This window comes from Heptranchias perlo, chromosome 24 (genome assembly GCF_035084215.1).
Source record: "Heptranchias perlo isolate sHepPer1 chromosome 24, sHepPer1.hap1, whole genome shotgun sequence".
NCBI lineage: Eukaryota > Metazoa > Chordata > Chondrichthyes > Hexanchiformes > Hexanchidae > Heptranchias > Heptranchias perlo.
Genome location: NC_090348.1, coordinates 17,076,679 through 17,094,299, shown reverse-complemented (window position 1 = coordinate 17,094,299; position 17,621 = coordinate 17,076,679). Strand labels below are relative to the sequence as shown.

Here is a 17,621-nt window from a genome sequence, read left to right as displayed (position 1 = left end):
TACTGTGAACACCAGCATCACAAAACATTCTGGAGTTTAAAGAACAGCAAGGGCTCAATTTTAAAAGTGAAGAATGGGTGGGTTAGGGGTGGGGGGGGCATTGAAAATGGCCACCATTTCAGACCTGCCCCCAACCCACACATTTCCAGTTTTCACCGGGGCAGGAAGAGGGGTGGGCGACCAACCCGCTCCCAGGAGGCCGACGGGCCTTAAAACCTTTCAAGGAGGTGCTGGGCCTCCATTTTTCTGGACTTCCCAATTTCAACCCCGGGGGGCTGGGATTCCTGGGCCTTCTGTTTTATGTCTCATGAAAGGAGGCGAGACGAACAGGTAGGTGCCTAAAAAGGCACAGCTTGTGGGCCCGGCGGAGCAGGAATGCTTCCCCCTGGCCCAACAAACCTACCTGCACCTACCCCACCCCACCCCCTCCCCAACGATCACAGACCCCACCCCCCGACCGTGCGACCTCCGATCCCTGATCCCAATCCTCCCCCGATTCCGACACATCCCACCCCATGTCTGACCCCCGATCCTCCCCCCACCCCCATGACTCACGACCCTGTGCACACCCATGCCAACTGATGCTCATCCATGCCCCCCCCGCCACCCCATCCATACAAACAAAGACCTACCTGCAGACTTAACTGAACACGTCCTTTCCCTGGCTGGTCTCCCATCCGACTGAGACCAGCCTGTCCGTCAGGCCAGTCAGTCGGACGGGAAACTGACAAAAAAAATAAAAGACTTACGCCCTCAATTTGACCCCTCCTCCACCCCCTTCCCGGCTCGGTTTTAAAATTGAGTCCCAAGAGTCTCTGATCAAGGCCTTCTCAATATGGTGGCCAAATACCTTATGAGGAAAGGTGAAGATCACTTTACAATACTGTGGAATTATTAAAATGCTTTTCGTGTTAGTACTAGTCACCAGTAAAATTAAAGGGTCTGTCTTTTAATAAATGAATTATTTTCTAAACTCATGGTATAGTTAAGAATATTCAGTGGATTAATGTGGAATAACCCTTTTGTGTAAAGCATGAGGAGGATCTTCGTAACTATTCTGACCTTCCTCATCGATGAGGACAATAGTATCTATGGTTGCCTATTGTAGATCATTTTATAGATTCATGATACTTACTACAGGCTTCATTTGTAAAGTTTCTCCAGTCAACACATATGCCTCTATCTTTACAAGCAATGGCAAAAGCTTGTAGGCTGGAACAGTCAATTTTTGTGGAATTAACATGGCAATGGTCAAAGAGACAAGAGTTGTAATAGCGGCCAAGATCTTCATGACTTTGATTCCTGCAATCTTCAAATGTTCTATGTGGTGGAAAATAAAACGTATTTAAAGAGACTATTAAAGTACAAGGACAATTGTTCTCCTAAAAATGATAGTTATAGTAATAATAAACCCTAAACTTTTGCTCATCGGTAAATATGTCTACAAATTGTATGGTGCATTTCACACTGTTGCTGGTAACCCTCCCAGCTTGAAATATTCAAATGCTGGTATTCCAGTGACCTTTACACCATAGAACTCTCCTCCAAGTTATAAGGAAAGGGGAGATGGCACCTTGTATTGTGAATAGGGATGAGATTCAAAGAACGAAGTACATTTCTCAAAGTTGTCCTCTTTGTTCTACCCGCTAAGTACTACTTAATTATATGTCTGGAATCTTGCTGAGAACAAGACACCAGTTACGGTTTTTCTTTACCAAATTTTTTCCCTCCACTACAGGTGCTGATTATAGCACAAGGTATGGTTCATCAAGTACCAATCACACTGCAACACCCCATCCAAATGGATGTGCTTCATACATGAACCTCTCCAGTGACAGGCTATTTGACCTTGGGGGGGCATCACAGCCAAATGCAATTCTCTCATCATCTGATGTCCACATACACACTTGCTTGTAGGAGTCACTCCTGATTTGAATGGGAGCAAGAACCTTTGTTGGACTTTCCCCTCCCTAGTGTAGGGGATCTAAGGCCAATTACAGGATCCTTCCTAACAACAGATTGCAAATCGAACCTAAGACTTTCTGGATTACATGGCTCAGTTAAATGCTGCCTTTACCAATTGATCCTTTAGGGGAACCAAGTATATTCTTTTTAAATCATGCTGGCTTTTTTAAAAAAAGATAATTTTACTCATGTATCTATATCCTGAACCATCAGCAGTAAGGTATTACAATCAATATTATCAGCTGAAAAATATTTTTATCTACTGGTCACTATTACCACTTGGTAAAAATAAGACTGAGAAATTGGGCATCACAGCAACGACCAAATAGATTACCTAACCCTGCATTTATGAAAAGATAGCCTGGTAAGAAGTATCATGACTTAATATGTATATTTTTGCTGATTCAAATTCTATGAAATTAATAATTTATAGCTTTAATAGACAAACATTATTTGGTATCTTAAACTGTTTATTAATCCTAACCCTGGCAATGTACAGGAAATTGAAATTGAAGAACCCCTGGGGACTGTGACCAAAATGATCAAACTTAACATGATCTGAAATTCAGATATACTAAAGATCAGGAGCCTCACATGTAACTTAAAAGGGGCTAAATTTAACAAAACGAGGCAATAACTAAAGCAAATGAATTGGAAAAGGACGTTTATCAACAATTCAGTAGAGTCCCTAATGCAAAGCACTACCGAGGGGCATATCAGCTGATTTCTTCTGATGTAATGCAGATGGTCCTGAATCCTGATGCAGCTCAGCTCAGCTCAGCCACAGTAATTAGAGGCACCAAAAGAAATTTCAACATAAAACTGAAATTTGAGCACCAGGATCAGCTGCAATATCGAGCACTCCAGTTAATGCTCCAGCTGATCCAGTATTTGAGTTTCACTTATCCCTCAAGGCACAATTGATGGAGAAGTAGATAGCAGCTGATGAAATCAAAATACCCAAGGACAAACCAGTCTGCCTTACACTATATGCATTTGTTTTTCTAGTATGGATTTGGAAACATTCCTTTGCTGCAATGCAGTGGTTTATCCACTCATGTATATTTAGACTTCTGATTGCTGCTACAACTGCATAAACAGGAATTCATCTGTAAATTACATTTTAATAGATCATACTTATCTTTACAATTTACTTTCTTGTGTTTATTTGGATAGAATTAAAATATGAAAGAAGAAATTCACATACTTTCCCAAAAGTAGTTCACACACTGTAACTTCAGGTTGGCATGTTGGAGGGGGAGAAGTTGGAATAGTACAAGGCAAATTTGTCGGAGCTAATTGACAAAATGGCTTATTAGGGTCATAAACCTTCCAGTCATTTGCAGTAATGTGGCAGCAGTCGGGGGGCAATATTTCCCCATCCCTTCTCATGCACTCATCAACTGCATTATCGAAGCAAAAGCCTTTGAGAAAAAATATGTCAGTTAGAAATATCTGTGGTATTTGAGAGAAATGTCTTATTATCAAGATCCTCACTAATACAGTGAATGATGAAAGTTTTAATAGTTTACATCCGCACAATTCTTATTTAATCTTTCATAATATAAGTAGGATTGAAGCCGTAAATAACACATACCACATTGTCCTTGAGTATTATTCAGAAAGTATTTTTGTGATAACCTAATTCGAAAGAAATCTCCAAAAGCAATTATGTTTGCTTGAATGTCAGGAATAGAAATATGTATATTCTGATGCATGGAGTGTATATTAATTCCATTCAAACTGTAGGGAACAGTCACAATATCTCCATCAAAAGTTATCTGTAAAGGTGAACAATGTGTTAAAATCCTTAAATCATCAGACTATCTCAGTATATATTCCATGTAATATCTTCTGGTAACAAAAAGACACACTTCTACATGTATTCAACCCTGCACTAAGTTGCTCACCCATCACCCCTGTCCTTGCTGACTTACACTGGGTCTTCATCACCAAGTACCTTCAATTTAAAATACTCGTACTTGTCTTTAAATCCCTCCACAGTTTTGTCTCATCCTATCTCTACATCCCCCCCCCCCCACCCACTCCCGAATGCTCAGCTCCTCTGTCTCTGTCCTTTTGTGCGTCACCCCTTTCCGTCCGCCCATTATTGCTGGTGTGGCCTTCAGCCACCTGAGTCTCGCCCTCCCTAAACATCTCCAATTCTCAACCTTTTATTGTCTGCAAAAGCCTCCTCCTTAAAACCCATCTCTTTGACCAAGCTTTTAGTCATCCCTCCTTTGCTGCCTTGGCATCCATTTTCCATATGTCTATCTGTGAAGTGCCTTAAATCATATTTTACTTTAATGGATCTGTAAATGCTAGTTGTTATACCTTACTATATACTATACTTATAGAATAGAATCATAGCATGAAACAGCACAGATGGAGGCCATTCGTGCTCGTGCCGGCTCTTTGAAAGAGCTATCCAATTAATCCCTCTTTCCCCACAGCCCTGTGTTGCGTAAAAAACAATTCTTCTCATCTTGCCACTGGTTCTTTTGCGAATTACCTTAAATCTGTATCCTTTGGTTACAGACCCTTCTTCCACTGGAAACGGTTCCTCCTTATTTACTCTATCAAAACCCTTCATGATTTTGAACACCTATTAAATCTTCCCTTAACCTTCTCTGCTCGAAGGAGAACAACCCCAGCTTCTCCCGTCTCTCCATGTAACTGAAGTCCCTCATCCCTGGTACCATTCTAGTAAATCTCCTCTGCATCCTCTCTAAAGCCTTGACATCCTTCCTAAAGTGTGGTGCAGGTAATTGGCCACAACGCTCCAGCTGGGGCCTCAATCAGTGATTTATAAAGGTTTAGCGTAACTTCCTTGCTTTAATACTCCATGCCTCTCTTAATAAAGCCAAGGATCCCATATGCTTTTTTTTAAACAGTCTTCTCAACTTGTCCTGCCACCTTTAAAGATTTGTGTACATACAACCCCAGGTCCCTCTGTTCCTGCGCCCCCTTTAAAATTATACCATTTAGTTCATATTGCCTCTCCGCGTTCTTCCTACTTACCAGGCCAATGTCCCCACTTGTAATGGTTATGACACTTCCATTGTAAGACATGATTATCCCTTTTGCACAAGACATGGGCACATTACGGAAACAAAAATAATTATCTACTAGAATTGAGAAATTGTATTTTGGAATTTGTTCTTCCACAAGAATATATGTGCAGTTATCAAAGAAGTCATACTGAGTACCACCGAATGTGAGATAGTGTGGGTCTCCCCATACTTTACATTCACCTGCAAGAAAATATGTATAGGAAAATAATGTATTGGGTAAAAACAGACCAGTTAATGATTCAAAAAGTGTTTTAAATAATAGTAATCAATTCAAAAGATAAATGATACTTACAGTAGCAATCCCACTTCTCACAACCATTTTCACTGGGAACTCTCAAAGGTTTCTGACAAGTGGGTTTAGGATCCGGTGAACATGCTTGTGTGGTTTGGACTGTGGTACTTATGCTGGTCGGTGTTGTCTGGACCGTGGTACTTGTGCTGGTCGGTGTTGTCTGGACTGTGGTACTTATGCTGGTCGGTGAGGTCAGGACTGTGGTACTTGTGCTGGTTGGTGTTGTCTGGACTGTGGTACTTGTGCTTGTTGGTGTTGTCTGGACTGTGGTACCTGTGCTAGTCGGTGAGGTCTGGACTTTGGTACTTGTGCTGGTCGGTGAGGTCTGGACAGTGGTACTTGTGCTGGTAGGTGTTGTCTGGACCGTGGTACCTGTACTGGTCGGTGTTGTCTGGACCGTGGTACTTGTGCTGGTCGGTGAGGTCTGGACTGTGGTATCTGTGCTGGTCGGTGTTGTCTGGACTGTGGTATCTGTGCTGGTCGGTGAGGTCTGGACTGTGGTATCTGTGCTGGTCGGTGTTGTCTGGACCGTGGTACTTGTGCTGGTCGGTGTTGTCTGGACTGTGGTACTTGTGCTGGTCGGTGAGGTCTGGAATGTGGTACTTGTGCTGGTAGGTGTTGTCTGGACTGTGGTACTTGTGCTGGTCGGTGTTGTCTGGACTGTGGTATCTGTGCTGGTCGGTGTTGTCTGGACTGTGGTACCTGTGCTGGTCGGTGTTGTCTCGACTGTGGTACTTGTGCTGGTCGGTGAGGTCTGGAATGTGGTACTTGTGCTGGTCGGTGTTGTCTGGACTGTGGTACTTGTGCTGGTCGGTGAGGTCTGGACTGTGGTACTTGTGCTGGTCGGTGTTGTCTGGACTGTGGTACTTGTGCTGGTCGGTGAGGTCTGGACTGTGGTACTTGTGCTGGTCGGTGTTGTCTGGACTGTGGTACTTGTGCTGGTCGGTGAGGTCTGGACTGTGGTATCTGTGCTGGTAGGTGTTGTCTGGACTGTGGTACTTGTGCTGGTAGGTGTTGTCTGGACCGTGGTACTTGTGCTGGTCGGTGTTGTCTGGACTGTGGTACTTGTGCTGGTCGGTGAGGTCTGGAATGTGGTACTTGTGCTGGTAGGTGTTGTCTGGACTGTGGTACTTGTGCTGGTCGGTGTTGTCTGGACCATGGTACTTGTGCTGGTCGGTGTTGTCTGGACCGTGGTACTTGTGCTGGTCGGTGTTGTCTGGACCGTGGTACTTGTGCTGGTCGGTGTTGTCTGGACTGTGGTATCTGTGCTTGTCGGTGTTGTCTGGACTGTGGTACTTGTGCTGGTAGGTGTTGTCTGGACTGTGGTACTTGTGCTGGTCGGTGTTGTCTGGACTGTGGTACTTGTGCTGGTAGGTGTTGTCTGGACTGTGGTATCTGTGCTTGTCGGTGTTGTCTGGACTGTGGTACTTGTGCTGGTAGGTGTTGTCTGGACTGTGGTACTTGTGCTGGTCGGTGTTGTCTGGACTGTGGTACTTGTGCTGGTAGGTGTTGTCTGGACTGTGGTACTTGTGCTGGTAGGTGTTGTCTGGACTGTGGTACTTGTGCTGGTAGTTGTTGTCTGGACTGTGGTACCTGTGCTGGTAGCTGAGGTCTGGACTGTGGTACCTGTGCTGGGAGGTGAGGTCTGGACTGTGGTACTTGTGCTGGTCGGCGTTGTCTGGACTGTAGTACTTGTGCTGGTAGGTGAGGTCTGGACTGTGGTACTTGTGCTGGTCGGTGAGGTCTGGACTGTGGTACTTGTGCTGGTCGGCGTTGTCTGGACTGTGGTACTTGTGCTGGTCGGTGTTGTCTGGACTGTGGTACCTGTGCTGGTAGGTGTTGTCTGGACTGTGGTACTTGTGCTGGTCAGTGAGGTCTGGACTGTGGTACTTGTGCTGGTTGGTGTTGTCTGGACTGTGGTACTTGTGCTGGTTGGTGTTGTCTGAACTGTGGTACTTGTGCTGGTCGGTGAGGTCTGGACTGTGGTACTTGTGCTGGTTGGTGTTGTCTGGACTGTGGTACTTGTGCTGGTCGGTGAGGTCTGGACTGTGGTACTTGTGCTGGTTGGTGTTGTCTGGACTGTGGTACTTGTGCTGGTCGGTGAGGTCTGGACTGTGGTACTTGTGCTGGTTGGTGAGGTCTGGACTGTGGTACTTGTGCTGGTTGGTGTTGTCTGGACTGTGGTACTTGTGCTGGTCGGTGAGGTCTGGACTGTGGTACTTGTGCTGGTTGGTGTTGTCTGAACTGTGGTACTTGTGCTGGTCGGTGAGGTCTGGACTGTGGTACTTGTGCTGGTTGGTGAGGTCTGGACTGTGGTACTTGTGCTGGTTGGTGTTGTCTGGACTGTGGTACTTGTGCTGGTTGGTGTTGTCTGAACTGTGGTACTTGTGCTGGTCGGTGAGGTCTGGACTGTGGTACTTGTGCTGGTTGGTGTTGTCTGGACTGTGGTACTTGTGCTGGTCGGTGAGGTCTGGACTGTGGTACTTGTGCTGGTTGGTGTTGTCTGGACTGTGGTACTTGTGCTGGTTGGTGTTGTCTGGACTGTGGTACTTGTGCTGGTCGGTGAGGTCTGGACTGTAGTACTTGTGCTGGTAGGCGTCTGGATTGTGGTCATAGGTGTTGTCTCAGTGGTATGACTTGTGGTTGTTAAGGGTGGCTCACAGCAAACTCTTATCCTGTAGTCCAAACACATTAAACGACCTTCGGAAATCTGCTGATTATACGTACAAACAAGTCCTGTTTGTTTATCACATGTCACGTTATCTTTCATCTCATTTATTGGACGCTGAGGAAATTTGAGAGCTTCACATTGAATGGCGCTAATTTGATAAGGAAAAAAAGGACACAGAGGGCTGTGCATTTGGTTCAATAATTCAGTGTCTGCTGTGTTTCGAAGAGTTGGTGTATTTTCATTGAACCACAGAGACCATTCACCATTGCAGTGCTGATCTGTAGGTTATGAAAAACATAGACAAAACCATAACTAGAATAGAAAGAATGATTACAAAATGTTTTTCCAAAGGTAACTGAGTATGTCTGACAACCCTGCCAGTTTATTACATATGTGAAATCTAGTCCACCAAATAATGACATTTAACTCTAACTCTGATATTTACAATCGAGAATGGTCACATTAGAAGTAATAGACTAGAAGAGCTTTGTTTTATGAATGGTTATATAACCAATGTTGTAGCCCCAATTCTGTGAGGCTCCATGCCACCAGTGGGGTCTTGCATACAGCCTCCGTGTATTGCAAAATCATACCGAGGACATTGTGTGCCCATGTCCCAGTGCACCTGACCTGGGGGTTGTTGGGGCCAGTGTCTCGGGCATGTGCAGGCCTCGTTGTCTTCGTCCATACAATTGTAAGCATGGATCCGTCCACCCTCCCAAAAAAAAAACGGATACATAGGAATAGATAAAAGCTGCAACTCTTACTCTTCAGCAACAAAGGGATGCCTCCACTGTGACATTGTGAACAATTAGTCCATTTTTCTACCACCATATAGTCCTCTCCTATCGTGAGCTGCTTCTGTGCCAGCCAAGCATGCTGGAGGCCATACTTTCTGGGCAAGTTTTTTCTTTGCCGATAGCTTAATCGAAGTAAGGGGGGAGTTTCTAACACAAGATGCAGTGCGCTCCACTCTCTGTGCCATCTGGACATGTACAACCGTGTGGTGGGCTGGGACAACCCTAATTTTGCCTCAAAATCGGGGCTATACCTCAACAGTTGATAGCGAACACAATCCTCATCTTCACCCACAGGAAGAAAGCTTTTCCCCAGGTCCTAGAAACATTCTTCAAGGGTTTAAAAAACTCTACTTGTAATTCTATCTTTTAAAAATGCAGGTGAGCAGTTCTTTGACTCTCTGGGCCTGATAATGCCGCGCCCCACTGAGCTGACCTTGCCCAATAATGTGAGAACAGTTTATTATATTTAGAGGGTGTGTTGAGGAGGAAATATTTTGGGCTGTACAAGGTTGCCAAGGTAACTGTGCAAACATAATTGCAATATTGCAAAGCAGCTTTATCGATCTTTACTGTAACCTTGGTGCACCGTCACAGTGAGAGAATGTAGTGAACTTTCTAAATGCACTGGCCTACTCGCATTCTTACACTGTACATTTAGCATATCAAATGTCACCCTTTAGGTGTGGCAAGTAACAAGAACCAAGTACTGAGCCAGCACAAGGTTCTTTAATGCGACATGTTTGTACATTCACTGGAGCTGACTAGTATCCTTGGGAATTGGGTAGCATTCACATTCTCTCACAACCTTCTTTCCAGCATGTGTTCTTTTACATTTGCTCCCAGGAGAAGGCTGCTCATAGCAGGAGGTAGCGTAAGCAGACAGAAGGGGGTCGCCAAAGCAGCGCTGAATGACTTCTTATGAAGGGAGGTCATTGAGATCATCGGCTTAAAGGTAATAGAGCGAATGGGGGCAGGTGAAGTCGGAGTCTTTCCCCAAGATCGTGGCTAGTGTTCTCTGCTTTTTATTCATTATCTTCTGATTCACTCACTCATCCACTTGGACACACACAGGCAAACATTATTCAGGCTCATCTGGACCCTATGCAAATTTGATATCCTTTTTTTGACTCAGAACTGAGATCAACCTGATCCACCCTTCCCTTTTGTAGAACCACTCACTTCTGCCTCTATCTCACTCCTGCTGCTGCTGAAACATTCATGCCCAATTTTGTCATGCCTACATTCAACTTCTGTAATGCCCTCCTCGCGGCCTCCTGACTCCACCCGTCCATAAACTCCAACCTCACCAGAACTCGGCTGCTTGCGTCGTGACCTGCACTAAGTCCCACTCACCCACTGCTCCCATCCTTGCTGACCTGCACTTGCTTCCGGTTCCCCAAAGCATCAAATTTAATATCTTTGTGCTCATCTAGAAATCCCTCCGCAGCCTCGCTGCACCTACTCTTCTGCAACCTCCTCCAGCCTTACAACCCTGCTATGCTTTCTGGTCCTCCAACTCTGGCCTTCTGTATATCCTCCTTCCCTACTAACGGTAGGGTCTTCAACCATCTCAGCCTCACCCTTTGAAACCCCTTGCTAAAACCGCCAGCCCCTCTATTTTTCCCACCTTTAAAAGCCTCCATTAGAGATGGGTTTTAACAAGTCTTTGGTCACCTCCCTTAACTCCTTTCTTCCTGTTTGAAGCACCTTAGAATCATAGAATCATAGAAAATTTATGGCACAGAAGGAGGCCATTCGACCCATCGTGTCCGCGCTGGCTGAGAAACAAGCCACCCAGCCTAATCCCACCTTCCTGCATTTTGTCTGTAGCCCTGCAGGTCATGGCTCTTCAGGTGCACATCTTTGTATTTTTTTAAATGAGTTGAGGGTTTCTGCCTCTATCACCCTCTCAGGCAGTGAGTTCCAGACCCACACCACCCTCTGGGTGAAAAAAATGTTCCTAATTTCTGCTCTAATCCTTCTACCAATCACTTTAAATCTATGCCCCCTGGTTATTGACCCCGCTGCTAAGGGAAATAGGTCCTTCCTATCCACTCTATCTTGGCCCCTCATCATTTTGTACACCTCAATCAAATCACCCCTCAGCCTTCTCTGTTCCAAGGAAAACAACCCCAGCCTATCCAATCTGCCATCATAGCTAAAATTCTCCAGTCCTGGCAACATCCTCGTAAATCTCCTCTGCACCCTCGCTAGTGCAATTACATCCTTCCTGTAATGTGGTGACCAGAACTGTGCACAGTACTCAAGCTGTGGCCTAACTAGTGTTTTATACAGTTCCAGCATAACATCCCGGCTTTTATATTCTATGCCTCGGCTAATAAAGGAAAGCATTCCATATGCCTTCTTAACCACCTTATCTACCTGTCCTGCTACCTTCATGGATCTGTGGACATGTACTCCAAGGTCCCTCACTTCCTCTACACTTCTCAGTATCCTCCCATTGTGTATTCCCTTGCCTTGTTTGCTCTCCCCAAATGCATTACTTCACACTTCTCTGGATTGAACTCCATTTGCCACTTTTCTGCCCACCTGACCAGTCCATTGATATCTTACTGCAGTCTATAGCTTTCCTCCTCACTATCAACCACACGGCCTACCTTTGTGTCATCTGCAAATTTCTTAATCATGCCCCCTACGTTTAAGTCCAAATCGTTAATGTATACCACAAAAAGTAAAGGACCTTGTACCGAGCCCTGCGGCACCCACTGGAAACAGCCTTCCAGTCGCAAAAATACCTGTCGACCATTACCCTTTACTTCCTGCCACTGAGCCAATTTTGGATCCAATTTGCCACATTCCCTTGGATCCCATGGGCCTCTACTTTTTTGACCAATCTGCCATGTGGGACCTTGTCAAAAGCCTTGCTAAAATCCATGTAGACTACATCAATTGCGCCACCCTCATCGATCCTCCTTGTCACCTCCTGGAAAAATTCAATCAAGTTTGTCAGTTAGTCACACCTTGTGATGTTTCTCTTTGTTAAACGGTGCTATTTAGATGCAAGTTATTGTTGTTGAAGTCTAAGTAAGTACCACACTGAGCTTTAACAAATCTCTAAAGGCTGTACATGAAAGAAATTGAACACCTTTGCTTGGGTTATAAGCTGCTATGGATAGTTATCTATTGCCATAAATGTGACATTTATACCGTCATTTTCTTAATATGTCTATTAGCTTCAACATACACTGGCTTTTACTTACAATTTCCTGAATGTTCTAAACGGTAGGGCCACATTAACATAAAAGTTCCCAGAGTCTCGCCTGGCACCCGGTCAGATCCACTAGCTGGAGCCCAGTCAGGGACCCGTGGGAACGTCCTCGGCAGTCAATGGGAGCAGAGGCTGGAGGGGATCGGGAGGGGTGTAGATGTGATCGGGGGGGCGGGGGGGGGGCTGGGAAAGCCCAAGGATTCCTTGCATGACTTGGGTTGAGGGGGGGAGCACTCCTGCTCCTCCTGGCCCACAAGGAGTTCTGAGAAAAGTAATTTTTGAAAAGTTACCGTGACCTCTTCTGGCCAGTCAGCTCCTCCCGCCGTGGTTGTGCTGTCGGCCCGCAGACAGTGCGGGACTTCCCCTCCCGTCCCCCCAGTTTTCAGTCAAGATTACAGCACAGCGCCGACGATGTTATCAGGCTGTGACTTTTGTGTTTAAAGTAGGTCCCCGCCTGCCTGTAGCGGGAGCCTCGACCGACTTGAAAGTCGGCAAAGATAAGACGGGTGGGAACGGAGCTCAGTGCCTGAATTTCCAGCATTTTCTGTTATTGTATGGACGTAGACTATGGGAATAATTTTATATATATGGGGGGGGGGGGTCCTGGTGCAGGAGCACATATATTGGGAATTCAGGCATTGGGGTCAATGCAACCGGCAGGATTTTCCATCCGTGAAAGTTAATTGTGAGGCGGTGCGCTGATCTCTGTGCCTGAATTGCTGGCATGCATGCCTGTCACACGAAGCTTGGTTATCAGATGCTCCAATTCCTAAAATCTACTCCTTCCTTTTCTTTTGTGTAAATCAGTTACTAACCTGTAGTGCTGGGCAAACTTGTGGTTGCTGTTCTGCTTGATGTAGTCGGTGTGCCTTAAATAAAATTTTAAAAATCATTAATTTCCTGTAATGACCTCAGCTGTTCTATTTTAAGGAGAAAGGAGATTAACGTTGATTTACTGATATTGAAAACAAAAGGCGGACGGGGGAGAATTTCTGTGTCAGTGCTTCTGGTGCAAATCAGGAAGTGGGAGGGGTGTAGCAGAACCCCCCCTCCCCAAGAATTTCTTATGAATTAACTATGTAAGAACTACACATGCAGACGTGTTTTTTTTATGGCTCGAGTATGTCCGTGCTTTGCTATATATACCCAATCACTTAAATAAATAACCAGATAAATAACATTTGTTTTTGATAATCTTCAGGGTATTACTTCCCTTCGTTCAGATATGACACTGGAAACATTGCTGCCGGGCAGAGTTGTGGTTTCTGTTTCCACTGCAGATAAAGAAAAGTTTTTCAACCTTTTCAATAAAAAAAACTAAGCCGCAAAGAGGATCAATAAAAATTCTGCTTCTGCACTCGCCAGCCTGCGATCCATGAGTGTGATTAAGAGGGACTGAGCACAGAAGTGGAATTTTTACCCCACTTTTAAAAATTTTTTTTGAGCCACAAGACAGTTTTGGATGAAGCAGGTCCTCCAACCCATTTAATCTCAACCTTCCACAATACCAACCCTGTCGTCTTCTCATTTACAGCTGCAACATCTAGATAAGACTCAGCTTAGATTATGCACTCCAGTCCTGGAGTGGGGCTTAAACCCACAATTGTCTAGTCCCCGGGGTAAGCACTACCGACCTAGCCAACTGACATTCATTGTGAAGTAGAAAAAGGGACAAATGGAACATAGCCGTCAGAGCAACCAGTCAGTTAACAAAATAGTTTTGACAAAGCCCATGTAATTTTACAGTCGTCCCTGAACCGAAGGAAATAGGAATCTCCCTGTAATCCTGTTTCTACTTCCTATCTGGTTCATTTCAGATTAAAGGCCTCTCATCACCTGAATGGTCCTTTCAAACTTGGCCAGCTACACCAAGTCCTTCTCTCCAGGTGTGGTGTTATGGGTCTTGAACTCTCCATGTACAAAGCAATTACAGGTAACCCAAGCAATAGCAGCTGAGACATGATCCTTCCAGGTACCTGGTTTCTCTAACACTGAATAAAACTAGTGATGGACAGAAATAAAATAATCACTTCATCAGTTGCTGGTGAGTACCTGGCACTTCTGGACAGGTACACAAACAATATCTAGAAGCCAGTGTTGTGGGCATGGTAAATTTACTCCATCATTGTATACCCTTCTTGATATACTAGTACTAAAGCCTAGTCAAAAATATTTCCATTCTCTTTATGTATTTTTATTTTCCTAACATGTGAATTAAGAGACATTGAAAGATTAATTGAGAGAACGATTAAATCGATTGCCACAATTCCATCCCTTGAGGCATGAATTTAAAATTTAAAAGGTCTCTCTTGGTCCTTAGCAACCTTTGAAGGCAATGACATGCTGGTGTTACTACTGTCCACCATTGCTATGGTGGTAATGACGGAAAATGTGATGGATGATGTTACTTCATCACTACCACCTACTCAGAAATGGTGGGCAGCTGGTGAAATGGCTTTCTGGCCAATTTTATGCCCCAGACTGCACTATTATTGCCACCAAAGTGCTATAATTAAAGCAGAAAATCCTGCCCAATGTGTCTTGTGGGGTACAATGCTGTGGCTGGTGCAATTTGTTTTGAGTTGGGGAATATTGACTGTCTATCTATACCGTTCAACTGATGGCGGTGGTAATTGACAATGCAGTCTCTCTTCCTGCGCTGTTGCTAGTGCCTCCAGTGCAGTAGCTTACTACAAAATAAGCCTTCAAGCAACATTTGAACAGGTGATGTGTAAGTGGGTTTATACTCCATTCTAGTGGTGATTTACTTTATTGATTGTTAGCCTTGGCTCAGTGGTAGCATTTTTGCCTCTGAGTCAGAAGGTTATGGGCTTAAGTCCCACTTCAGACACTTAAGTACATAATCTAGGCTGACATTTCTGTGCAGTACAGAAGGAGCGCTGCATTATTGGAGATGCCTGTCTTTTGAATGAGGTATTAAATTGAGGCTCCATTTGACCTCTCAGGTGGACGTAAAGGATCCCATGGCACTACTTGTAGAGGAGCAGGGGAGTTCATCCGGTGTCCTGGCCAACATTTATCCCTCAACCAACCTCACAATAAACATTATCTGGTCCTTTATTTCATTGCTGTTTATGGGACTTTGCTGTGTGCAAATTGTGCTGTGTATGCCTACATTTGAACAATGACAAGTACTTTAAAAGTACTTCATTGGTTGTGAAGCATTTTGGGGCTATTTAAGTTCTTTGCACATTCGTTCTTACCATCAACCATCGCTGCCAAGTACTTCATTTGATTTTAACCACACACTTTGGTTAACACAATGACATTTTTTGAATTTGTTGATCATATTGGCATTTATACAGTAGGTTATTATGTTGATACATCCCAAAGCCTATCACTACTGGATTCCTTTTGAAGTGCAGGATCTGTTGTCAAATAGGCAAACGTTAGTTAATATAGGGTTAGGAGGCAATGCAATGTCATACACTGCGCCCAGACCCGGGTTAAAAGGCTGTTTATAAAATGTTTACGTTTCACTCAAACATCTGTGTTTCTGCAACTGTACATTAGATTCTTAGCTGAATTTTATTATAAGAAAACTTTATGCTATTACCAAAAGTTGAAGTGCTTGTAGGAAGACTTGTGGCTGTTGACATTTCAGTTGTAGTGAATTCTAAAGAGCAAAAACATTTTTTTAATAAAAGAAAACTCACTGCACTGTTTGAGCTTTTGATAATTGCAAGAGTTAGGTCCTAAGAGCATTTACAATAATTGTTCTCTTGGATGAAATGGTACACTACCTAAGCTAAGGTTACATCATGCATATGCGCTGAGTGGGTCAAAGTATTTGCTGCATGAACAGTATGGTCAGCAGAAGGTTAGGTTCTGTCAGGACCGTGAGTTGTATAAATATCATATAACATTTAAACAGTGAACTGATGTGAAAAATATCACCACTTTCTGATTTGAGGGTGGGTACTTGCTTCCACAGAGATGAAGTGGCAGCTTCATGATGTAACACTCATGATACCCATGCAGACACTTTCATTGTCTAAGCAAATGTTTTAGACGCGGGTATTACATTGAGGAGGAGCATTCATGGAAGGCCACGTGATGCTTTACGTACCACTTAGAGAAATTAATATGCAGTATAAAAAGGTGATTCTGCCATTTTTTTTAACACTCCTATTAGCTAATGCTCATGTTTCTAGATTACCTACTCTCAGCCTTCCTCACTGCGCATGGTTCAGCTGAGGGGCTCGCATTCTGAAACTCTAGCCACACCTAATTCCAGCATTCATTTATCTATAATGTTACATTTATGCAATGAAAATTAATAACTTACCGTTCCTACTTTTTGGTGTTAAGACAATGCTCCCAAAATTCTCTAATTCATTAATGAGGCACTGAAGTTGCCTCACTTGCTTTTACCAATAGGCCCAGTCAAGATGGCCACTATTTGAATCGCTATCCACAATGAAAGCTTAACTCGGATACGTTGTACACTAATATACTGTACTGAAGGCTAGAAAGTGTCATTTCCCTTTGATTTAGTTTTGCTTTGGAGGTATAACATAATAAAACAATCTATGTGGACCTTATAAATCAGATTAAGCTACATGTCAACGTTTCTCCAAAGAATCATGTTAAAATGAATTCATATTATAAGGATTGTTATAGAGATTGCAATACCTTTACAGCTGTCTCAAAGGTATTCAATAGTAAAATGTAGTTCTTTAAATAAGAGCATTAAATTAATGTTTATTTGCTGATCCTGAAGATTATTTTAAATGGCATTTGTGTGCTCGTTGCTGATGTTTTCATGTAATGGTTTGTAGCCTATTCTTTGGACAAACACAAGCAAATTTTGTGGGCAACAATACACGTGAAGTTCAGTCATTCAACAAATATTAATTTCTAATATTTATGCAGTGCCTCCAAGTGTAAATAGAAAAAAATAAACATTTAATGTTAATTGTATTGAATAGTTTTGTGATAAAAGAATGTTAAGAATGAATTATTGGAATATTATATTTGTCTGTGATTAGGAATGAAACTTTAAGAAGAAACTTGATAATCTGTGGTTTTAGACAGTGACTGTACATTTTAGTAAGGAGTCCCTTAGACTCCACAGAAGGCTCAGTGTGTAATGGCATCAGATGGCACAGTCCTGGGCATTACAGACCAGAAATGCCCAAAGCTCAGCTGGGCACAATGATTGGACTCAGTGCCCCTGGGATAGGGAGCGGGAGAAATCAGCCACTTTCAAGACAGAACAGGAGAAAGTTGGGGCAAGAAAAATGTCCTTTGTCACAATATCTCACGCAAATGTCAAATTTTCTAAATGTGGATGCCCATGGCACATTAAACATATAGGGTGCCAAATCTATTTACGTGCTTTCCTTTAATACTTGGTGCGGGATTTTTAAATTTTCGACTGTTGAATAAGTAGAATTGATAATTTCCTCCATTCCCCTCTTCTCCTCTCCTGAAGGCCTTGACTCTTTGTTGCAGTGCAGTTCCGTGGAATAACCTGGATCTGTAAGCCTGGTCAGTGAGTGTCCTCGCCTGGGATAAACACACATGCACGTCCAGCAAGGCTTGTTGGACGAAAGCAATGAGGAGC

The 17,621-nt window shown here is 43.7% G+C and overlaps 1 protein-coding gene across 1 annotated transcript in view; it reads right to left on the bottom strand.

Annotated features, from left to right (window-relative positions):
- The window catches only part of LOC137341480 (mucin-2-like), a 336,358-nt gene that overhangs the window by 15,623 nt on the left and 303,114 nt on the right, over window positions 1-17,621 (bottom strand). Inside the window, 6 exon segments of the mRNA XM_068004585.1 lie at window positions 1,136-1,320; window positions 3,173-3,389; window positions 3,563-3,746; window positions 4,987-5,219; window positions 5,332-8,280; window positions 15,609-15,668. Coding sequence (XP_067860686.1) covers window positions 1,136-1,320; window positions 3,173-3,389; window positions 3,563-3,746; window positions 4,987-5,219; window positions 5,332-8,280; window positions 15,609-15,668 — 3,828 coding nt within the window.